We start from the raw sequence: 24,349 nt of genomic DNA, 5'->3' as shown, positions 1-24,349 counted from the left end.
CCAACCATGGCAGTACTGACCATATTACCTAAAAGTGAAGAAATGAGCTTTTTAGTGAAAAAGAATGAGAATTGCGTTTTTCTGGCAAATTTTTGGAGCCCAACTTGAAATACTGCCTTCTAAACATTTTTTAATGTTTAACGTGTTTCATTTTTCCTAAATATCCCAATTACTTCTTAACTCTAATGGTGGCTTTATCTCCCTGTCATTTCCTGCAAATGAAATAGATAAACTAGGTTTTCAAAGCTGTTCTCTGATGATCTTGCTATAGTATTCACCTGTGTATTTCAAACATAATCTCACATTTGAAGAGACTAGTAATTCCTGTTTTTGCCAGGTGAGTACTCATTTTTGTTTCCACAATATGTTATTGACAGGCATAAACAAATTTTGTTAGAACAAATTTCACTGGAGTGCATTTAATTATGTGCCACATCTTTCCAATTTGCTCTAATTTTTTATCATGATTTGTCCCAGTATATTTTCTCATTATTTGGTAGCCTTATTTTCAGATATCATATACTTTGTAAGTGGAGATACTAGAAAATTAAATTGAGTACCCGCGTTATTTGAGATAAAGAAATCAGAGGTCCCAAGAGGTACATTAATTATAGCTAACCGATAAAATACGTTATAAAGAAGCATGAGCTCTCAAAGACCATCAAAGTAATCTTAGGGAAAACGGTATAATCTCATTTCCTCCTAAAATACTGAGATTGTTTGAATAGGACGTTCTCACTTTCAAGCATTATTGAAAACAAATAGAGGGAAATGTAAAAACCTCAAAACTCAAATGGAGCTGAAGGCTTGAGAGGAGAGGGGGATTATTTATATGGAAAGTAGGAACGTACTTCCTTTAGGGGAAAAATTATATGCAACCTAGATATTACTAATGATACTTTGGAAAGAATGTAGGAAAAAGATGATTTTAAAGACTAACCAGGGCATGAAGATTTTCCTTGCTTTTCCTATCAAGGACTACTGACTTCTTCCTCCAGCCCAAGAAAGTGAAAATTGTCTTCCCTCTGTGGAAACCTGAAGAGTAGCAAGTACCTCATTCTGACCCACCTAACCCTTTGTAGTACCTTTGCTCTCTCCCTCGTGACAGATAATCCTGTGCAATTCTAAGATCAGGTTTCTCCATCATTTCATAAGCCTCAACATGGAAACCTCTATTTTGCCTTTTTTCTTCCTTGGTACCACTCTCGTTCCCTCAAAATAATGGGACTCAAGTTACTCACATGTTAAGCTGCTTGTTCCACAGCTAACCCATGCTCTGCTCTTTTTTTTTTTTTAATTGGAGAGTTTGTATTGCTGTATCTTCAAGTGCACTCTCCCTTCATGGTGCTAATCCCACCGGCAGTATTTTTCATGTCCAATTTGTATTTGTCATTTCTGGAAGTTTGATTTAAAAAAAAAAAGTCACTTCTCACCTCATCATGTTCATGCTTTGCTCTGCCTTTTTGGAAATATGGAATGGATTTTAAATGGCTGTTAATTGTGTATAAATTCTCTCATCTGTCTCATTCCTGGGATTGTTTCTTTTAACTTGATTTTTTCCCTCCTGGTTATGAGTCACATTCTGCTGCTTGTTAAGTTTTTATTGGCTGCCAAACATTGCAGATTTGACATTGCTGGGTGATGGAGGTTTTGGTTTGTGCTTTTCCTTAAATATATTTAGGCTTTGTTTTGAGATGCAAGAAGTTTACCTGGAAACAGTTTGATCCTTTAGCGCTGCCCTGAGTAGTAACCACTAGCTGCATGTGGCTATTTTAATTTATGTTAATTTATGAAAGAGTTCCCGCCATGGCTCAGTGGTTAACGAACTAACGAACTCCGCCAGTATCCATGAGGATGGGGGTTCGGTCCCTGGCCTCATTCAGTGGATTAAGGATCCGGCATTGCTGTGAGCTTTCGACCCTTAGCCTTGGAACCTCTGTATGCCACGGGTGCACCCCTAAAAAGACAGAAGACAAATAAGTAAATAAATAAATAAAAATAAAATAAAATGAAATAAAAATTAAAATTCAGTTCTTCATTTGTATGCTATACATTTCAAATCCCAATTTCCCCTTTTTGCTCCCTCTCTCTTGCATTGGTGATTCTGTAGTAGAATTTTCACCTGCCAACATCCATCCCTCTGTCAACTTCGAATGTGGTATGTTTTGTGTTTTGTTGATGTTTTCTTTTTAATTTTTTTCAACCTTGTTTTTGGAACAAGTTTTAAATATACAGAAATTTAGCAAAAATAATATACTGAACAATTTTTTATCCTTTCTCATTTAGAGTCAAGTGTTGTTAATATTTTGCATATTTTACTCTCCCTCCCATCACTAGATAATTTTTAATTTTTTATTAGAGTATAGTTGATTCACAGTGCACACCAATTTCTGTTGTACAGCAAAGTGACCCAGGCATATGTAAATATATATATTTCCTTTCTTATATTATCTTCCTTCATAGTCTACCTCAAGAGACTGGATATAGTTCCCTGAGCCATACAATAGGACCTCATTGCTTATCCATTCTAAGTGTAGCATTTTGTATCTACTAACTCCCACTTCATCCCACTCCCTCTCCCCTCCCTCCTGGCAACAAGTCTGTTCTTTGTGTTTCTGTTTTGTAGTTAATAAAAAAAACGGTTCATTTGTGCTATATTTTAGATTCCACATATAAGTGATATCATGTGATATTTGTCTTCCTAACTTCACTTAGTATGATAATTTCTAGTTGCATCCATATTGCTACGAATGGCATTATTTCATTCTTTTTATGGCTGAGTAGTATCCCATTGTATATATGTACCACATATTCTTAATCCATTTGTCTATCAATGGACGTTTAGGTGCTTCCATGTCTTGCCTATTGTGAATAGTGCTGCTATTGACATATGGGTGCATGTATCTTTTTGAATTGTAGTTTTGTCCCGATATACACCCAAGAATGGGATTGTTGGATCATATGGTAGTTCTATATTTAGTTTCCTGAGGAACCTCCATCCTGTTTTCCATTGTAAATTTTAGCAATTTACATTCCCACCAACAGTGTAGGAAGGTTCCCCTTTCTCCACATCCTTTCCAGTGTTTGCTATTTGCAGACCTATTAATGATGGCCATTCTGACTAGTGTGAGGTGGTACCTCAATGTAGTTTTGATTCGCATTTCTCTAATAATTAGTGATGTCGAGCATTTTTTCATGTGCCCATTGGCCATCCGTATGTCTTCTTTGGAGAAATGTCTATTTAGATCTTTTGCTCATTTCTCTCTCTCTCTCTTTTTTTTTTTTTTTTTAGGGCCGCACCCGCAGGAGGTTCCCAGACTAGGGGTTGAATCAGAGTTGTAGCCACTGGCTACATCCACATCCACAGCAATTCGGGATCTTCAACCCACTGAGCAAGGTCAGGGATGGAACCCACGTCCTCGTGGATACCAGTCAGGTTCATTAACCACTAAACCACGACAGGAACTCCTTTTTGCTCATTTTTCGATTGGGTTGTTTGTTTTTTTTGTTGTTGAGTTGTAAGAGTTGTTTGTATATTTGGAGATTTTAATTGAATTTTTGCAACTGTTTTTCTCATTCCGTAGTTTGTCTTTTTTTTTCTTATTTCATAGCAAATAATTCATTTACTAAGACATTTCATGGAATTTACTTAACTCTTCAGAACAGTGTTTATTTGGGATCCTCCTTGGGCATTTCACTAGGTTCTTTTCTCAATGGCCTCCCAGAAGCCAGCTGTTTGGTTGGTTGGTTTGTTGGTTTTTTGGCCACCTCTGTGGCATGTGGAAGTTCCTGGGCCAGTGATCAAACCTGCACCACAGCAGCAACCAAGCCACTGCAGTGGCAATTCTGGACCCTTAATCCGCTACATCACAAGGGAATTCCCCACGGTTTGTCTTATTTTTGTTTGTTTGTTTGTTTATGATTTCCTTTGCTGTACAAATATCACTAGATAATTTGAAAGCAATTTGTAGATATGGTTTTTTCTCTTTCTTTTCTTTTTTTTTTTTTTTTTGTCTTTTTAGGGCTGCATCTGAAGCATATGGAGGTTCCCAGGCTAGGGGTGGAATCAGAGCTGTAGCTGCTGGCCTACATCACAGCCATAGCAATGTAGTACCCGAGCCACATCTGGGACCTACACCACAGCGCAAGGCAACACCAGATCCTTAACCCACTGAGTGAGGCCAGGGATGGAACCTGAGTCCTCATGGATCCTAGCTGGGTTTGTTACCACTGAGCCACGAAAGGAACTCCTGTAGACATGATTCTTTACCCCTTTGTCAGCCTGTATCTCTTAAGAACCAGGACATTCACTTATATAACCACAGCACAATTATCACATTCAGGGGATTTAATAGTGATGCAACATTATTATCTGATAAACCATCTATAATCAAATTGTCCACAAAATGGCCTTTGTGATACATTTCCTGCCCCACCCCTTCTCCATTCAGGACCATTCATTGCATTTGGAAATCTCTTTAGTATCCTTTCATCTGGCGCTATTCCTCAACTTCTGTTTGTCTTTCATCTGTTGACATTTTTGACTGCAGGCTATTTATTTTATATAATGAGTCTCAGTTTGGGTTTATCTGATTGGGTTCCTCATGATTAACTTACGCTTTTGTGAGAGAAGTGTTTCCTTTTTAAATAATCAAAGAGGGAAAACCAAAGAATAGAATAAACTCAATGCTATTCATTTGAAGGTAGAATTGGATATTTATTTGATGAGAAGAAAAATTCATCTTCGAGTTCCAAATCAAAGAAACAGTTGTTAGCATAACAACATTTGAGTAACTACTGTGTTGGGGTTACTACAGTAGGTCCTGAACTGCTGTGTTATAGGTTCAACACTGACATTCGATCTCAAATATGGATAATCAAGGTCTCAAGGTGATATCTTTAGAAATATTCTGTCAACAAATGATTAGGGGAGTTCCCACTGTGGCAACGGGATATGGCTGGCGGTATCTCTCCAGCACCAGAACACAAGTTTAATCCCCTGCCTGGCACAGTGGGTTAAAGGATCAGGCATTGCTGCAGCTGCAGCTAGGTCGCAGCTCTAGCTCAGATCTGATCCCTGGCCTGGAAAGGAACTCCATGTGCCAAAGGGCAGCCAAAAAAAAAAAAAAAGATTAGGGCTTGATGGGAATGGAATTGTTAACTCATAAAACATAAGTATGGTACCTAAGCATTAAAGCAATACCTTCTAAAAAGTAGTTCAGTGCTTTCATCCACAGTTGTGGAGCAGGTTCCAGATCTCACACTGCTCACTGCCATCTTCCGTGGATCACTGTGCTCTAACAAGCTCTGGCCTTTCCTAAATCTTCACTGCCTTCCTTGTGCCAGGAAGCTGGTCCCTTCTGCCATCCTGGACAACTCTGCTTACCAAACTCCCTCCATCTTTTTCAGAGCCCAGCCCTGGCATAGGCCTCCTCCTTTCACAACTTTTCCAAACCCTCCCTCCATGTTGCATGCTCATCTCTCTTAGCAGATCAGACATTCATAATAAAAGGTACTGCTTCTTTATGGGACATCTTTTTTTTTTCTTTTTTTTGTATTATGGTAAAATACACATAACAAAATTTAGCATCTTAGCCATTTTTAGGGATGTAGTACAATGTAATAAATACATTGATAGAGCAGTTCTCCTGGGTTCCCTTACTCTGCTGCTGTCTACCTAGGCACCCCTTCCCAATAAGGTCTTCTGCTTTGCCTAAAGAAATAAATCAGTAACGCTATGCTGTCATCACCACCATCTATCTTCAGAACTCTCTTCATCTTCCAAAACTGAAACTCTATACTCATGAAACAATAACTCCCCATGATAACCACCATCCTATGTTCTGTCTGTGTGATTTTGACTTCTCGGTACCTCACACCACTAGATTCATTACAGTATTAGTCTTTTTATGACAGTTATTTCACTTAGCATAGTCCTCAAGGTTCATCACGTTGTAGCACATTGCGGAGTTTTCTCCATTTTAATGCTGAATATTTGATCATATGTATATATCACATTTTGCATACCCATGATCCATCAATGGACACTTGAGTTGCTTCAATGTTTTAGCCATTGTGAATAATGCTATGAACATGAGTGTACAGATATTTTTTTCAAGACCCAGAAATTGGTTTGCTGGATCATATGTAATTTTATTTCTCATTTTTTAAGGCACTGGCAAACTCTTTTCCACAGCAGCTGTACCATTGTACATTCCCACCAAGAGTGCACAAGGGTTCAGTTTTCCACACGACCTTGACAACACTTGTTATTTTCTGTTTTTTGTTTAAAATAGTAGCCATCTTAATGGGTGTGAGGTAGTATCTAAGTACCTAAGTTGTAAAGTTAGGTTGTAAATTTGAGATCTTTATAGCTATAAATTTCCCCCTGAGCATTGATTGATTTTGCTTCATCCCAGTTTTGATATGTTGCATTTTGTTTACTTTCATCTCTAAGTATTTTAAAATTTTCTACTGTGATTTCTTTGATCTATTGGTTGTTTAAGAGTGTGTGGTTGAAGTTCCTGTGTGGCTCAGTGGAAACGAATCCAGCTAGTATCCATGAGGATGCAGGTTTGATCCCTGGCCTTGCTCAGTGGGTTAAGGGTCCGGCTTTGCCATGAGCTGTGGTGTAGGTCGCAGACGTGGCTTAGATCCCGTGTTGCTATGGCTATGGCAAGGCCAGCAGCTACAGCTCTGATTCAGCCCCTTACCTGGAAACTTCCATATGCCTCAGGTGCAGCCCCCTAAAAAGCAAAAAAAAAAAAAAAGTGTTGTTTAATTTCCACAAGTATGTGAATTTTCCTGTTTTACTTCTGGTACTGATTTCTGCTTCATCCCAATGTGGTCACAGAAGATACTTTGATATCTACATCTTTTAAAATCTACTGAGACTGGAGCTTCCATCTTGGCTCAGCAGAAACAAATCTGATTAGTATCCCTGAGAATGCAGGTTCAATCCCTGGCTTTGCTCAGTGGGTTAAGGATCTGGCATTGCTGTGAGCTGTGGTGTAGGTAGCAGACATGGCTCAGATCTTGCGTTGCTGTGGCTGTGGCATAGGCTGGCAGCTACAGCTCTGATTCGACCTCTAGCCTAGGAACCTACATATCCTGTGGGTGCAGCCCTAAAAAGACCAAAAAAAAAAAAATCTGCTGAGACTTAATTTGAGACCTAACATATGCTCCATCCTGGAAAATGTCCCCTTGAGAAGAATATGTATCCTGTTGTTGGGTGGAGTGTTCTGTATGTGTCTGTTAGATCTAGTTGGTTTATTGTGTTGTTTAAGTCCTCTGTTTCCTTATTTGTGTCCTGTCTGGTTGTTCCATTTATTATTGAGATTTGAGTTTTGAGGTCTACAACTGTTATTGTAGAACTATTTATCCCTCCATTTTCTGTCAGCTTTTCATCCATATATATAAATATATATATACACACACACACACATACACATATATATATATACTTTTTTTTGGCTCCCATCTCTGGCATATGGAAACTTATGGGCCAGAGATCAAATCTGAGTCACAGCTGTAACCCAAGGCACTGTAGAGACAATGCCAAGTCTTTAACCCATTGAGCCATAGTGGGAATTCCCTCCTACATATATTTTGATAGTGAATTATTAGGTGGGTAAGTATTTACAGTGCTTGAGCATCTTTAGTTTTTTTTTGTCCAAACAGCTAGCAGAGCATTTGGCCTTCAGTAATTATTTCTTTAATTCATTAATAATAAGTTAAAAGTTTGTGATAATAAGAATGATAGCCCTGGGGTTCCCATTGTGGCACAGTGGAAACCAATCTGATGAGTGTCCATAAGGATGTGAGTTCAATCCCTGGCCTTGCTCAGTGGGTCAGGGGTCTGGCGTTGCTGTGAGCTGTGATGTAGGTCACAGATTCAGCTCAGATCTGTCATGGCTGTGGCTGTGGCCTAGGCCGGCAGCTGTAGCTCTGACTCAACCCTTAGCCTGGGAACTTCCATATGCCGTGGGTGCAGCCATAAAAAGCAACAACAATAATAATAATAATGATAATGATAGCCAGGATTAAGTAGAACAGTTCTATTATTTTCTACAAGGTGATGAAACAACATCTGGTAAATTCCTGAAAAAGACTTTCAGAGAATAAATAAAATGTAAACGCTGAGGGCTGGAAGGTGATTTTACTTTATATTTGTGGCACTGTCACCATGAAATTTCATTAAAACAAATACTGCCATGAAGTTAGTTGAAATTCCCACTGTATTCACTTGTTACCATTTTCTTCCCCAAGCAGTCAAGTTGAAGAAACATTTCCACTACTTAAAGAGATACCTGCAAACTGTATATATTAAGCTGTCCCAATGGGATTTTCTCTTAGTAAATCAGCTACTCAGGTATCTGCTATGCGTATGGATTCACAAGTGGATGCTCAATTAATGCAAGGGACTGAGAAAAGCAAATTGGAACCAGTGACTCAACTATTTCAAAACACCAAGAAAATAAGATTAGAAGACACAAACCAAGAAAACTTTACAAGGAGTAAAGATACGGGTGCAGGATCACTCTCAGAGAAAGCCTTGGGTTCAGTGGTGTATGTTAAAGAACGAGATGGAACAGAAGTGACAGATGTGGAATGAAGTTATTTGTGCATATTACCAAGGACACCAAAAGTTGCTTGTGACTAAGAGGGTATGCTGAATGAGAGCTTAACCTTCTTAGGAAAATCTAACAAAATGAAGGAAGACAACTGCTTATTTTTCACTATTTATGAATCAACATAGATTGCATTTATTGACAATACATATTCAAAAAAGTTGCTTTAGGGAGAAGAAAAGTTTCCCAAAATTCAAAGCCGGTTTCTCTGGTATTACTTTCTATCCTTGTCAAAAATCAGAATTTTTGTTTAACAGTATTTAAATAACACCAAAACAATTTAATTATAATGTATTTCTTTAGCAAGTGATCAAAAAACAATTTGACCTCAGTACTTCACATTGTTTCTGGTGTATGTTGGATTTCCAATTTGGGATTTTGTTTTAGAATACTTTATCTTCCTGCATTTTTGCATTTCTGTTCTTTAAAAGATCACCATGGGTAGGAGTTCCCGTCATGGTGCAGCAATGAATCTGATGAGGAATCATGAGGTTGTGGGTTCGATTCCTGGCCTCGCTCAGTGGGTTAAGGATCTGGCATTGCTGTGGTATAGGTTGCAGACACAGGCATGGATCCCGGTGGAGGCCGGCAGCTATAACTCCAATTTGACCCCTAGCCTAGGAACCTCCATATGCCTCGGGTGCAGCCCTAAAAAGCAAAAAAAAAAAAAGATCACTGCCGGTAAACTCTATAAAGGGCCAATAAATTTTGTACCTTGAGATGCATTTCACATTTCAAATCATCCTTTTAAAACTTTTTTTTAAGCCACACTGAATTCATTTCAGAGTTATGAAATAGTTATTTCCAAGTGTAGTAATTTATCTTTTAGATGTTACCATTTTATACCACCAATATGTAATCTAAGAAAACAGCCAAGTTTTAAAAAAAAATTTATATATATAATCATATTATATACATTTATATATATGTGATTATATAACATATAACCTGTATAAAATCTTTATATATAATATAGATTATATGATTATATATAATCAGTTTGTCATTCTTATTGAAATATCTAGTAGTTTCAAACAGCAGTATTGTCTCAAATAATGTTAGATGAAATTTAAACCATTAGTGCATCTGGACCTACAGTGACCTGTAACTATTTCTATGATGTATGCTTTGAATATTTTCTTCTACTTTAATATTTAATGAGATCTCTAATGCCCAACTGAGTAATCTCTAATATTCATAAAGGAAAAGAGGTATCTTAAAGAGGAAAAGGCATCTTTTTATAGAGGAAGAAATATTTTTGTAAATAAGAAAAAAGCTAAATAAATGTATTTGTAGAGTTTTAAAAAACCCATTGAATTGGGATGTAAGCCAATAAGATGATGCTTTTTATCATTTACAGAACATAATTCTTTGAGAGAAGAAAAAATACACACTCATTTGTTCACTTAACTGTCTACCAAGGAAGTTGGAACATCAGACAATTATTATATAAGATACAAACTGCCATGAAGAAAAGTTAAATGTTCAGAGAGCTAGGAGACCTAACACATAAACTGTTGTTTTTTGTTTGTTTGTTTGTTTTGTGTGGCTAGAGGTCGAATCTGAGCCACAGCTCCCGGCTACTGCCACAGCCACAGCAATGCAAGATTCAAGCAGCATCTACAACCTATTGTAGACGAGCCAGTCACAGCAATGCTGGATCCTTAACCCACTGAGTGAGGCCAGGGATCAAACCCACATCCTCATGGATCTTAGTCGGGTCCATTATTGCTGAGCCATGGCAGGAACTCCCATAAACTTTATTTTTAATTGTGAGAATAGGAAGGTTTCTCTGAAGACATGGCATTTACAGCTTTTGTAGGGACATGGTTGTCCCAGTGAGATGGTGATGGTGGAGGTGCTGAGAAGGGGACAGGGCCCAGGTAAAGTTTGGCAGGACAAAATGATTTAGAAGTGGGACGTGAGGAAAAGGGTTTCTAGCAAAAAGGGCTAGATGCTTGAAGGTTCTCTGTGGAAAAGAGTGAGCTTGGAAACAGGGATTTTGGACATACCAGTTTCTGGGGTGGAGAGCTGTGTGTATGGAACTAAAAATACAGTCATTGGAAGTTGTATACAGAAATTGTATTCAAAACCATGAGAATGAATGAGGTTGTTTATGGTAAATGTATACTGCGAGATAAAGTCTCAAGTAACTCCAGCATTTAGGAGCTGGTCAGCACAAAGGGAGCTGGCCAAGGGGACTGGGGGGTTGGCAGTGAGGCTGGTGGAAAACCAAGACAAGGCAATGTCAAGACTGCCCACAAGAGTCTTTAAGGTGGAAGCAGTCAACTGGAAGGGTAGATGGGGGCTGAAAGCTCCACTGGATTAGCAACATGAATGGCCCCCATGACCTTAGCAGAACCCCTTTTTTCTTTTTCTTTTTTTTTGTCTTTTTGCCTTTTCTAGGGCCACTCCCGTGGCATATGGAGGTTCCTAGGCTAGGGGTCTAATCAGAGCTGTAGCCACCAGCCTACGCCATAGCCACATCAACGCCAGATCCAAGCCGTGTCTGAGACCTACACCACAGCTCATGGCAACGCCAGATCCTTAACCCACTAAGCAATGCCAGGGATCAAACCCACAACCTCATGGTTCCTAGTCAGATTCGAACTAGGGAACTCCACCACTTTTTTCTTTAACAGGGGCTTGGCTCAGATACTTAGCCTGGTTTTCCACCTTCATGAATGTCCAACAGAACATGTGATAGTTGTGGTGGATACTGAATTTGGGATGATCCTTCATGGTGTGTGATAGCCTGCACTTGCAGGATGTCAGATGTAGTGCACAACCCAATCACAGAGATGATAACTAATGCCAACATGAATTACCCTCACTGAAAACTATTGATGCAAAGACAACAGAAAATTGGAATCCCCAAATCCAAGCCAAGCCACCATTTTGGCAGCATACTTGGAAATGGAAATCCAGAAAGACCTCCTAGAAGAGGAGGAATGGAACAAGTTTAATCAGGGAAGCAGCCTCACTTGGCTGTTTGTTTTACAGAAGCATTCTACAAGCAGAACCCTAAAGTGAACATTTTTTTTCAGAGTTCAATTCTTTCTGGAAAGAAAGTAAATGTTCTGTATAAAAAATAAGGCAGTTCAGGATAAGTAAGAATGTTAGGAGACTTTAAAGTGACCGTATCTATGAAACAAGGCCTATATTTCATGCATTGGTCTTCCATCTAATGGTAGTGTCATTGATGCCAATAATAATAGCTCTCATTTATTAAGCTGGTGTGTCACTGGCTTAGTTGAGATTCTCTAAAAGCCGCTGGAGACAAGGACTCAGCTGCACATGATTTTTGAGAGTGGTGCTCTCTAGGAAAATCCTGTAAAGGAGTAAGAGAAGGAGAAAGAGTCAGCTAAGGATGAGGGCTCAGAAAACTTCTTGGCCTGATCCACAGGGTGTTCTGGAGGGAGCACACTGCCAAGTTGTCCCATTATCCCCCTGTGAAGCAAGGGATGGGACTCTTACACCCCTAGACCAGTAAGACATCTGTTGCCACCTCCAAGCCAAAGTGGGGGTGCAGTGCTCAGGTGTCTCTGTGCCCACGGCTCCTTCAATGCAATCGATGCAAGGATGAAGGGTAAAGTGGGCATAAGTGGGGCTCTAACAGTCTTTACTACAGCACCAGACACCTAACATATACTAGTTTCCTTTTACTTTGAAACAGCCTCAAATTTACAGAAGAGTTGCAGGCATGGTACAAAGGCCTGCCCTTCTCCTCTCAATCATTTTAGAGGAAGTAGCTGACCTAATTCTCCACTGACCCTGAATACTTTTCTAATGATTGAAATAACTTTATTTTTTAATTAAAAAATTTTAATTGCAATGTAATTAACATGACATAATTAACATGACAATATATTAATTGTAGGTGTATAACAGGATTTTCTATATATTGCAAAATGATCACCACTGTGAGTTAACATCTCTCACCACACATAATTACAGTTCTTTTTTCTTGTGATGAGAACTTTTAAGATATAGTCTCTTGGCAACTTTTAAATATACAGTATAGCATTTTTATAGTCACCACGCTGTACACGAAATCCCAAGGACTTATTTGTTACTGGAAGTTTGTACCTTTTGACCATTTTCACCCATTTTGCCCACCCTACAAAAAGCACTGTTTTTTTGGAGTTCCCGTCGTGGCTCAGTGGAAGTAAGCCTTACTTCCATGAGGAAGTAAGCCTCATGGACTAGTATCCATGAGGACGCAGGTTCCATCCCTGGCCTCGCTCAGTGGATTAAGGATCCGGCTTTGCCATGAGCTGTGGTGTAAGTCGCAGACAAGGCTCTGAACTGGTGCTGCTGTGGCTGTGGCATAGGCCAGTGGCTACAACTCCAATTTGACCCCTAGCCTGGGAATCTCTGTGTGCCGAGAGTATGGCCCTAAAAAGACCAAAACAAAAAACAAAAACCCACTGTTTTGTTGGGGTTTTTTTTGTTTTTTAGGGCCGCACCTGCAGCATATTGAAGTTCCCAGGCTAGGGGTCAAATCAGAGCTGCAGCTACTGGATTATGCCACAGCCACAGCAATGCCAGATCCTTAACCCACTGAGCAAGGCCAGGGATAGAACCCTCACCCTCATTGATACTAGTTGGGATCTTAACCTGCTGAGCCACAATGGAAACCATGAACACTTTTGATGGAATAATGAAGATGGAATCCATGTTGGAGTCAGCTGGAAAACAAATGGGAAGTGAGGAAGTGGATACTGGATATGTAGCAGCTCCTCAAAGCAGCTCAGCTGGGAAGGGGTGCAGACAGAATGAGCCGTAGAAGATGAGATGGAGAGTTAGTGTTCTCGAGTCACTGAAGAAGGATCCAGTGGAGAAGCTGAAGGAGTAGGAGAGGGGTAAGAATAACCACAGGATAGAATTCTCAGAGCAGGGAGGAGGGAAAGGGATTTTTTTTTTTACGTGAAAATTACTTTATTCAGTAAATACAACAGATTCTAGGGAGGAGGGGAGAAAAGTGTCATTCAATATTTGAGCAACTTTCTGGGTGCAAAAGAGTTTGGTTGATACCACAGTAAGTGAAATTTAGTTCCTGCTTCCAGAAAATCATAGTCTAGCAAAGGAGAAAGATTAATGCACAATTAAAAATGTGTAAGTAATACTGATACTATCATATTAATAAAGGTGAAGGCTGCAGCTTTGATTGTCTTACGGGGCAATCATTTTCACTGCTTTCTAGTCAGGGAATGGGCTTCTTGAAAACCACCTGAGTAGGAAATTAGGGGGGAAAAAGTGTACCACCTCAGATGTCAGAGAAATGGAATTTAGAAAGAATGTAATACAGCAGAGGGCAATGGTCTGGTGTGGCTATTTTTAATGCTAAGTGGGAAAATTCCTTCTGGGATTAACTGCACAGAGTCCATTCCCAGAGGCTTAATCAAAAAAAAAAAAAAATATAGTACTAAGAGGGACTTCAATCAAAAGGGTAATAATAAATGAGGTGCCACTGTGTCTTTATAGTAGCTTTAGGTGGAGCCCTGGTCATGGTATCGGGGTCACCACATTGTAAACAGTGGATGCTTCTTACTCCAAGATGGAAGTCTTGCTGGTTTCTATTCTAAACTGAAGGGGAGACTGATTCCTGTGGAAGACTGAAAAAGATGACCACAAATTCTTTGGGCTCCTCTCAACGAGAGGTGGGGTCCATTACTCTACCCGTTGCATTTGCTGTTGCTTTGGCCAACAGAATGTAGCTCAAGTGCTCCTTCTGAGGCCAGGCCTCAACTTAGGTCACCGCCAGCAGCCAGCCAGCCAACCAGCCAGCACCAACTGCCATGGGTATGAAGAGGCCGGTCCTATATCTCCCCGCTCAGCCAACCCGTGCTGAATGAAGCCACGTGAGCAAGCCTTGTCCACATCAATGTTGTAAATAATAAACCGTTGTCTTAAGCCACTGGTGTTTGAGGCAGTTTGATACGCAGCTGTAGTTACCTGGAACTTTGCCTACTGAGAGAATTTCCCACCTGGCTCAGCCACAAGGCTTTTCTTGCCAAATGCACTGAGAAGACACCCCAAGGGGTAACGTTCATTGCCCTCAATGTCTCTGCTTTCCAACCCACTTCTTCCTACCTGTTACCATCTCTATATTGGGCATACCAGTGTTTATTCCTTTAAATGCCATTTGTCTTTTAAAACTGATTTTAGTTTCTTTTTCTTCCAAGTGGAGTCGCCTGCCCTTTGGGCTATTGGACGTGCAAAGCTCCACGCAATTCCTGATGTTCAGTAAAGAGCATCTGACCTGACTGCTCTGGGTACCTGGCGGGCCCCCTGCCGCCAGACTCGTTCGCCTACGCGCCCCCCTCCAGCTTGTCTCAGCCCCGCTCCTACCTGCGCGCCCGGCTGACGGTTAGCTGTGTTTTCACGCGGGGACCTTCCATCTGCCCCTGGGCTATAGGACTTTCGAGATTGCTATTACTAGAACGGGGACAGCAATCCTGGAGCAGGTCTGGCTCTGTGCTACCGCCCATTCCCCCATTCTGCCGCCAGCCGAGAGCGCGGCCCCGCCCCTTCCCGGGGCTTCCGGTGCCCCGCCCCTCCAGGGGCGGGGCGGGTCCCGCGGCCGCGTGCGCACCCGCCCTGGACTTGAGAGCGCAGGCGTCCTTCTCCACCCCCTGGGCTCGCGCGCGGCGTGGGAAAGACCGGAAGCCGCAGGTGCGTGGAGGCGGAAGCTGGGCGCTGGAGGGCGGTGTGGGTCTCGATCTGCGGGCCCAGTCCCTGGGGAGGAGTAGCGGACCGGGACCTGAGAGCCGCGGGTCGAGCTTGTGGCTGGTGCTGTAGGCCATGCTGTTTCCGCGCAGCGCTTGGAAGAACCCAGATCCACGGTTAGGAACAGTTCATCACCAACACAAGAGGGTCAAAAATTAAGGCATGTTGGGTGCCGGCCCTGTACGCACCCGCCGAGAGACAAAAAGGCAAAATCAAACGGGCAGACGGCTGCCCTGAGACTCTAGATGAGTTATGTGCTAAGAGGTGGCAAGCTCTTGGGAAAGATTTTTGAAGGAGCTGTGCCTGCCCAGGAGGCTAAGATGGGATCGTAGTAATTTTTGCTGTTTGGTGATGGAGAAGCATGTTTAGCAAATGCAAGGTGGGGGTAGCGAAATGTATCCCTAGGACATGGAAATATGATTGTCTTCTGAAGAAAAGACATAAAACTGATAATTAAAAGGTGAGGAGTTCCAGTTGTGGCTCTGCAGGTTAAGGATCTGGCTCTTTGTGAGGATGAGTGTTGGATCCCTGGCCTCGCTCAGTGGGTTAAGGATCCTGCCCTGCTGCAACTGTGGCCCACGTTGCAGCCGCGGCTCATGTTTGATCCTTGGCCCTGGAACTTCCATATGCCGCAAAAAATTTATTAGGCCTTCAAGACTTGACACTACCCTGACACCTAAAAAAGAACTGATCACCATTCAACTGGAGGTCTGATCTGTTTCTGAAGCTTAGAATAAGAGAAGTGTGCCTGTCCCAGTTGAAACCACGCCTCCTTCAGGAGCTACAGGTGTCTCTGCTTTAACAGTGGGATCTCTCAAAGCCCAGGAGCTGAGAAACAATTTCCTTATGACTCATTGTACCAGACAGTGAAATCATATAACTCAATCCTTTTGTCCAGATTCTGTTCACTAAGCAAATTTATAAGTTGGCTTATCAGTAATCCTCCAAAAGGCAGTTGAACAGGCTAAGCTGCATATGGGTTGGTAGCCTGTAGTTGTCTTTGTAAATTCATAAATTGGCATTCAGGTTTTTTCAGACATCTCTTTGTTCCCACTTTTTCTCACTCCTTGTGTGATTCTTTCTTATCCTGCCCTTGAGATATTACATCTTCTTAGGGGCCTGTTTGCTTGTGCTCAGGTGTCTAGAATTTTGTGGCATATAGTAGGTGTTCCGCCCAGCTCTCAGTCTTTTTTGATGAAGCCTGACAACCATATTTAAAATTGCAGCCTGGCTCCTCTCACGTGCAAACTTCCAATCTTGCCTTGCCCAGCCTACCTTCCTTTTTCCTAGAGTCCTTATCACCTTCCTTTATTTAGTTCACCAATAAATCCCAGGTCCCTAGAACAATGCCTATCATGTAGTAGCTCCAGGATCTGCTGAATTAATTTTTTTGCTGTGTTTCATTCACAATGATCTGCAATGCCTGGATGGATCCAGATATCTTGAGCACTGTGAATACATTAATTGGGTCAATTCTGGAACCCTCAGTTACCATCTGTTCAGCTCTGTGCACTGCTACTGGATAGCCATCCCTTAAGTTCAGTGCAGTCAAAATGAACCAATTATCTTCAATCTTTCCTGACCTCAGGGGATCCATCCTAATTTAATATTGATCTAAACAAAACAGTTATGCTTTGGGTAAGTTGTATATCTCAAAGTCAAATAAAAATTATTAAAAGTGTTATAAGGACATAATTAAAACTTTCCAGACAGATGTTCATGAATACACTGCTGATACCTAGAAAAACTAGAAGCAACCTAAACTTACAAACTAAGAGATTGGTGGAATAAACAGTGGTGTATCTCATAGTGGAATATTACACAACATTTGAATGTGATATAAAAATAGATTTAATAGGAGTTCCCATTGTGACTCAGTGGATTAAGCATCTGACATAAGGAGTTCCTATGGTGGCACAGCAGAAATGAATCCAGCTAGTATCCATGAGCATGTGGGTTCAATCCCTGGCCTAGCTTATTGGGTCGGAGATCCAGTGTTGCTGTGGCTGTGGTGTAGGCTGGCAACTGTAGCTCTGATTCGACCCCTAGACCTCTAGCCTGGGAAATTCCATATGCCTCGGGTGTGGCCCTAAATAGCCAAAAAAAAAAAAAACCCCAAAAACCTGACATAGTGTCTGTGAGGATGCAGATTCGATCCCAAGTTAATTCAGTGGGTTGAGCATCTTGGCATTGCTGCAAGCTGCAGTGTAGGTCACAGGTGCGGCTCAGATCCAGTGTTGCCATGGTTGTGGCGTAGGCCTCGGCTGCAGCTTCTGGAGGAATTCTCCCTCTGTAGTAATTGGTATCATCAGAACCCTTGGCAGGAGTGTAACCTGAATCTGCTGAGAGAAGAAGGTATAAAACTGGCTCGCAGGAGAAGTGGAGAAGGGACCATCTACCATGATATGGGTAACATCATCTTGACCTTCTTTACAACCAAACCCCTAGCCTGGGAACTTCCATATGCTGCAGGTGTGGCCATAAAAAGAAAAAAAAGATTTAACATTGAATGAAGTAACAGAATGGTTCCACTTTTGATGAGGAAGTGTTTGTATTTACACATGCACAGAAAAAATGGGTACAGGTGTTCATTGTGATTGCCTCCTGGAGGTCGTATTATGGATTCTTTTATTTTGCTATTTTCGCTTTTCTTTATTTTCTCATTTTCCTCAATGAATACATATTACCTGTGAATTCAAACTAATTTGTTTGGCTTTGAGACATATTACATAATGTATTTGCAGCTTTACTGTCTGCAAAATCTGTGCCTTTATTCCATTTCCGCTAAAGCCATTTGAGGTTTATATCATTTATTTCTTTGACTACTCTGTTGTTGAATTTTTGCTAAAGACTAATGATAAAGCTAAAAGACAAGAAAAGCAACCAGACTGGATACTGAGAGAATCAGATAAGTTTGGATTAAATAGCCAAGAACTGGTAGCTAGAAAACAATTTAATTTTCTTCTTCTCAATCATTAATTTGTTTCTCTTGCATTTTTAAAAGCATGCTGATCCCATTTTCAAGGAAGAATGGCTTCCAGTTACTTTGTAACCTCAAGTTCCCAGCAGTTGGCTTTAAAAACATAGTTCAAAGTGGGCTCATTTTGCAATCGATTTCCAATGATGTTTATCAAAATCTGGCTGTAGAGGACTGGATCCATGACCACATGAATCTAGAAGGCAGGTCAGTTCTTTTCTTCTGGAGGAATTCTCCCTCTGTAGTAATTGGTCGGCATCAGAACCCTTGGCAGGAGTGTAACCTGAATCTGCTGAGAGAAGAAGGTATAAAACTGGCTCGCAGGAGAAGTGGAGGAGGGACTGTCTACCATGATATGGGTAACATCAACTTGACCTTCTTTACAACCAAAAAAAAGTATGATAGGATGAAAAATCTAAAGTTAATTGTGAGAGGTCTGAACACTGTCCAGCCCCAACTGGATGTGCAGGCCACCAGAAGATTTGACCTTTTACTGGATGGCCAGTTTAAAATCTCAGGGACCGCTTCCAAGATTGGTCGGACTGCTGCTTATCACCATTGCACTTTATTATGCAGCACCAACAGGACCTTCCTGTCATCTTTGCTCAAGAGCCCTTACCGAGGGATCAGGAGCACTGCCACTGCCAGCATACCTTCCTCGGTGAAAAACCTTGTGGAAAAAGATCCCACTCTGACCTGTGAAGTCGTGATCGATGCCATTGCTGCAGAGTATGCTGCTTTTCATCACATTGAGAATCACATTCACCTCATAAACCCAACAGATGAGACCCTGTTTCCTGGAATTAACAGCAAAGCCAAAGAGCTACAGACCTGGGAGTGGATATATGGCAAAACTCCAAAGTTTAGCATAAACACTTCCTTGAATGTGCTGCATGAACAGTCACCCTTGGAAATTAAAGTATTCATAGACATAAAGAATGGAAGAATTGAAGTCTGTAACATCGAAGCCCCTGATCATTGGTTGCCGCTGGAAATATGTGACAGATTAAACTCAGGTTTCATTGGTAGTAAGTTTTGCCCAACGGAAACGACTATGCTGACAAGTATACTGCGTAGGACGTGTCCAGAAGATGATGGACTACACAGTAAATGGAATATTCTCTGTGAAAAAATTAAGGAAATAATGTGATTCCAAGTATACTAATATAGACGTTTCAATGAGAAAATTAAAATGTTTAACGGACAGTGTACGTCTCTTAAAATGTAAGATGCCTCATCTCTTTCAGTAACTTTTCCCATCATTATCCGTATTTTCTGCTGTACTCTGGGATACTCTGTTGCTTCACTGGTTTTATTTAAAAAATTTTTTATTATAGTTGATTTATTTATAACACTGCAATGTTACATCAATTTCTGCTGCACAGCAAAATGATCCAGGCCTCCCACGCTCCCTGGGCACCGGTCCGCGGCGCGCCTTGCTCCCAGGCCCGCGAGGTCCGAGTCGAGCTTCGTCCCCGAGGCCATGGAAGGGCCCAAGGACCCCGCCAAGCTCCGGCTCCACAGAGGGTGAGCTCGGGCACGGCCAAGGAATGGGCTTCCCAGACCCCGGGACCCCGACCCGCACCCCACCCCGGCTGGCCGGAAACGGGAACCAGCTTCTCTTTGCCAACTGCATCCCAGTGTGTTTTGGCATCCTCTAGACGCCTAGTTCCTGGGATTAAAGGATTAAACCTTTATCACGTTAATTATGCAATGAGGCGGCGTCCTAGCTGGGGATGCTGTGATAGGCGGCATCATTGATGCCAGTGATCCATGGTTTTCTTCTTTCAGCCTTGGCTGAGAAATTGCATTTGTAATTGGGGGCGGTAAGAGGAAGAAAAGGTTCCACTTGGGTGCAAGGAGTATGCAGAGAGGGAGACAGAGACCAGGGAAGAAAGGCCATGTGCAGCCCTTCCTAAATGCACAACTAAGCACGTCTTTGGTGAGTGGGCGGGCTGGGAGGGGATGGTTGGAAATGTCAGGTAGGTTCCAGGGTGCCTTCCTCCCTACTTCTGACAAAAGAGAGGCCTGTTAGAAGTTGGAGGTTGAGGCGTAAATTTCTGAGGCCGGGAAGATGAACCAAGTCTTCCAAAAGCTGCGTGGTTATTTTCCAAGTCTGTAAAGGCAGGAAAGGGCTGGGCACTACATGGAAACTAGCACAGCCAGGTTCTGGGAAGACTGTCATAAAGGGTTTTTTTGTCTGAAAAACCCAAAGTCTGGGGCTTGGGGCCATCAGGAGTTGGTGATTGGTCAGTTTTCACTGCCCAAGTGAGGCATGTCTCAGACATTCTTAAAACCTGGCAGCTCCCTTTAGCTCCCAGCTTATTCATTCTTTTCACTGACTGGGTGAAGAAGAAGAGACACAAAGAGAGAAATGGCCCTTCTCTTCCCCCCCCCCATTATTATTAGGGCATAGGCCATCCATGTTGGGTCAAAATGGGAATTTGAAGATGGAAAGAAAGTTCTTTCTTTGCGCTTGAACTTCAAGAATAGAATCTGCAGGAGGAAAATTCTCTGCTTCCCTGGAGTTCTTGCAAAAGTGAACAAAGAAAGGGAAGAATTAGTTCACATCCTGGGCAATTTGCGGTTATGTTCAGATGGGTTTCCAGATGCTTGAGAGTATACAATACAAAGGTGAGCCAGAGCCAGGAAGAGAAATGGGGGAGCAAGGTGAATGTAGGACCTCAGAGATGACAGAAACCAAGAGAGTGTTTTCACCTTGCAAGTCTGGAAGACTGCACGGGAGTATGTAAAGCTTAATCTTTTTATCATCCGAATATCATACTGCTTTTCATGTTAATACTGCATTCCTAAGAGTAAAGGCAAGCCTGGCTCAGCTGTGCTCCCTGTGTTATTTGAATGAGTTGGATGTTTCTTTTGCCAGCTCACTCTCTTAAATCTGTCATCTCTGTGATCCCATGAGTTTGGCTTGTTTTCAATTGTTCTTTCACGATATGACATTTGGCTAGAATTTGCCAGGGTGTTAAAAGCTTGAAGAAATTTAAAACCCAGCGAACATCTCTCTCATTGAAATGTTCGATCATCTTATGTGGGCATCCTTTACCCAGTCTCAAACATATCAAACAGGTATAATAGGATTTGATTATTTTTCCTCCAAAAAATTTTTCATTTTTTGAAGGAACTAAACCAGGCCATCCAGAGATACCCGCCCCCCCATAAGGTGTGTGTTGAACAAAATACACTTGAATAATCAAAGTAGTTAACTGGTTCCCAAGTATAAAGCAAGCAGTGTTCAGTAAGTTGATCTTCTAACCTTTTATGGTGCTTTTTTTTTTTAATTGTCTTATGTAGTGATAGGAAGGCCTGAGAGCCTCAGGCAGAAGGCAAATACTGCAAGGAAATGTGGACCAGGCCTCAGAATGTATGGGAAGGAGGCTGTGGACACCTCCCTAGTTATCTGCGCTCTGTGTCCGGTGGAGCGCTCCTTTCTTGCTCACATGGAGATTTTCGGAAGCTTAAAAACTTAAATAGGAGTAGGTACACACATAGTCTTAGAAATGTTTCTTTAATCGTGATAATAATAGGAGCACCTCTCAGGCAGGGGATTGGCAAGTTGAGGACCTGCCCAGAGCAGGGCCTGACAAGTAGCACCCCCCTACAGAGGTATTTGCTGCTCCTTGTTACCACTCATGAGGATCTGTCTTCACCTCCAGGTCCTTCTTCAGCTGGCCAGAGTGAGGAGTGTGTTTTCATTTTGGTAACGAAGGCTACCCAGTCATTTTGGGATGGTAAATTATAATGACGATGGCCAAGTAGACAAAGGAGGTTTCTGAACTCAGATGGAGAGAAACTCATATTATGCATTTCAAACTCACAGGGATTGTCATGAGACCCTATATATATTGTAAATTCATATGCAGTATTTCATTTTGTTAAGCAGTGATTTAATACTTTTGTTCATTGAGTAACACATCTTAGTTTGAAATCCAAGAGTATGAAAGGGCTGGTTGTAGAGTGTCCCTGTGGCTTTAGCTTGTTGCGGTCTGGTGTCCCTTCTCCAAGGGTTACCAGGTCTGTGCCTGACCAGATTGTTTTCATGGCATTTCCTTTAGTGTCTGGATATGGGTTGTTTTTTTTTTTCTTTTAATTGAAGTACAGTTGATTTGCAGTGTTGCATTAGTTGCAGGTGTACAAAGTGATTCAGATATATATAGTAATATATACTATAATATAGTAATATATATACTATATTCCATTATAGTATGTAATAAACTAAAATGAAAAAGAATCAGGAAAAGAATTCTGATATATATTTATATATATCAGAATATAAATATGTTCTTTTCATGATTTTTTTCCATTATAGTTTATTAGAAGACTGAATCTAGTTCCCTGTGCTATACAGCAGGTCCTTGTTTATTTTATATATCGTAGTGTGTATCCGTTAATCCCAAACTCCTAATTCATCCCTCCCCCCTTCCTCCTTGGTAACCACAAATTTGTTTTCCGGGCCTGTGAGTCTATTTGTCTTGTAAATAAGTTCACTTGTATCCTGTTTTAGATGCCACATGTAAGTGATGCCACATCTTTGTCTCCCTCTGTCTGGCTTACTTCACTTAGTACCATAAGCTCTAGGTCCATCCACGTTGCTGCATGGATATGTTTTGAATGACAGTTTTAAAAACTGAACACTGGACACCTGGTCCTTTCCCCCGGCGGTGCTTGTGTGAGAGGGGTGAGGATCCCGGAGTTTCTGTCTCGTAAAGGGCTATCGACAGGGCTCTTCATTGGGCCACTGCCTTGCCCTCCTGCTCACCACACATGAGACACACTGGCCTCCTTGCTGCTTCAGGGTTTCTGGGACCTGGACCAGCTTTTTGCCAGGTGGCCGTGTGATGGGTTCCTCCCTGTGATGAGCCTCTTCTCAGTGGTCCCCCCTTCATCCCTTAGCCTTCTTGGTTATTAACTGTGTCAGTGCCTGGTGTGATCCTGCACATGAATGGCTCTTGTTGTTATGGCCCGTCTGCCTCTGTTTGCACCAAGCACCCAGAGAGCAGGGGGTGTGGTTGCTGTATCCCCAGAGGGGAAACAGCTCCTGGCTCAGAGTAAACCCTAGGTAAACATTGCTGAATGAATGAATGGCCTTTGGGGAGAAGCTGGTTTTTGTTTTTCTAAATCTCTTCTCTCTCTGTCTAGTTGTTCTGTTCATCCCTCTGCCTCCTTGGTGTTCAGGGAGCTGAGTGGATGTTAACTCCTCAGCTACCATTCCTTTCCCAGAGGCCCTGTCTCATTTTATCTCCTTGTAGATTCTGTGTTAGTTCCCTTTCTTCAAGCTCATCTCCCCTCCCCCACCCCTGTAAGACATCACTGGAAAGGCCATCCTTTTCTTTCTTTCTCTGTTTTTGTAGCACATGTATTTTTGGTTTCGCCTGCATTTCTAATTTACATAAATGGTCCTGTGTCATATAGGCCGTTCCATGGTTGCTGTATTCCCTTTGCACCATGTTTTTGAGATTCATCTGTGTTGCTGTGTGCATAGCAGACCACGTCTAGACCAACTGCTTTTAATTTTTTTTTTAATTCTGTTTTAAACAGAGTTAAATGGGCTTTTTTTTTTAACCACAGGATGAGTGAATCATGGAGTCAGAGTAGTATTTGGCAGGGGGAGCCAAACTTCACAAATTCAGAAAGATGGTGCTGGGGAGTTCCTGTCATGGTGCAGTGGAAAAGAATCTGACTAGTATCCATGAGGATGCAGGTTCGATCCCTGGCCTCCCCCAAATTCGGAGTGGCTTTCTTTTTATTTAAAAAAAATGGGGCAAAAGTCATGAGTTTTCCAAGGTCAGTCCAAATCCTAATGCTCCAGGAGCTGGTTACCTACAGGTGGGAGGGCTGGCAAAGAGTAGATGGGAACAGTGGATGGTCTTTATTCTCTTTGGACCACTTTAGGCCTTTATTCAGAGCACAGGCAATTCAGAGCCTGACAGTTTTCTTTCTTAGACTGGAAGAAGGTGGCTGAAGGAGGATGGCTCTCATGTTAAGAGGCCCA

At 41.7% G+C, this 24,349-nt stretch overlaps 3 protein-coding genes across 6 annotated transcripts in view; all 3 read left to right on the top strand.

Moving 5' to 3' along the window:
- The first annotated feature begins 277 nt into the window (after positions 1-277).
- Positions 278-8,961, top strand: C5H2orf15 (chromosome 5 C2orf15 homolog). 2 transcript variants are annotated; one of them, XM_047781468.1, is made up of 2 exons: positions 278-337; positions 8,272-8,961. In XM_047781468.1, the coding sequence occupies exon 2, from the start codon at positions 8,339-8,341 to the stop codon at positions 8,612-8,614; it is 276 nt and encodes a 91-aa protein (XP_047637424.1). In that variant the 5' UTR covers positions 278-337; positions 8,272-8,338; the 3' UTR covers positions 8,615-8,961. The 2 variants fall into 2 exon arrangements, with proteins under 2 accessions (XP_047637424.1, XP_047637425.1); XM_047781469.1 differs by having other exon boundaries at positions 285-337; positions 8,269-8,961.
- LIPT1 (lipoyltransferase 1) lies at positions 280-19,545 on the top strand. Of its 3 annotated transcripts, none has more exons than XM_047781465.1 (2): positions 280-337; positions 18,367-19,545. In XM_047781465.1, exon 2 carries the CDS (start codon positions 18,368-18,370, stop codon positions 19,487-19,489), a length of 1,122 nt encoding a protein of 373 aa, XP_047637421.1. In that variant the 5' UTR covers positions 280-337; position 18,367; the 3' UTR covers positions 19,490-19,545. The 3 variants fall into 3 exon arrangements, with proteins under 3 accessions (XP_047637421.1, XP_047637420.1, XP_047637422.1); XM_047781464.1 differs by lacking the exon at positions 280-337 and adding an exon at positions 15,193-15,308; XM_047781466.1 differs by lacking the exon at positions 280-337 and adding an exon at positions 17,582-17,771.
- FAHD2B (fumarylacetoacetate hydrolase domain containing 2B) overlaps positions 19,507-24,349 on the top strand; it is a 24,736-nt gene continuing 19,893 nt past the window's right edge. Inside the window, 2 exon segments of the mRNA XM_047781471.1 lie at positions 19,507-19,563; positions 19,725-19,866. Of these exon segments, the coding sequence (XP_047637427.1) occupies positions 19,532-19,563; positions 19,725-19,866 (174 nt within the window). The 5' untranslated portion in view covers positions 19,507-19,531.

Source organism: Phacochoerus africanus, chromosome 5, assembly GCF_016906955.1.
Source record: "Phacochoerus africanus isolate WHEZ1 chromosome 5, ROS_Pafr_v1, whole genome shotgun sequence".
NCBI classification, from domain to species: domain Eukaryota; kingdom Metazoa; phylum Chordata; class Mammalia; order Artiodactyla; family Suidae; genus Phacochoerus; species Phacochoerus africanus.
This window is presented reverse-complemented; position numbering and strand designations above follow the sequence as displayed.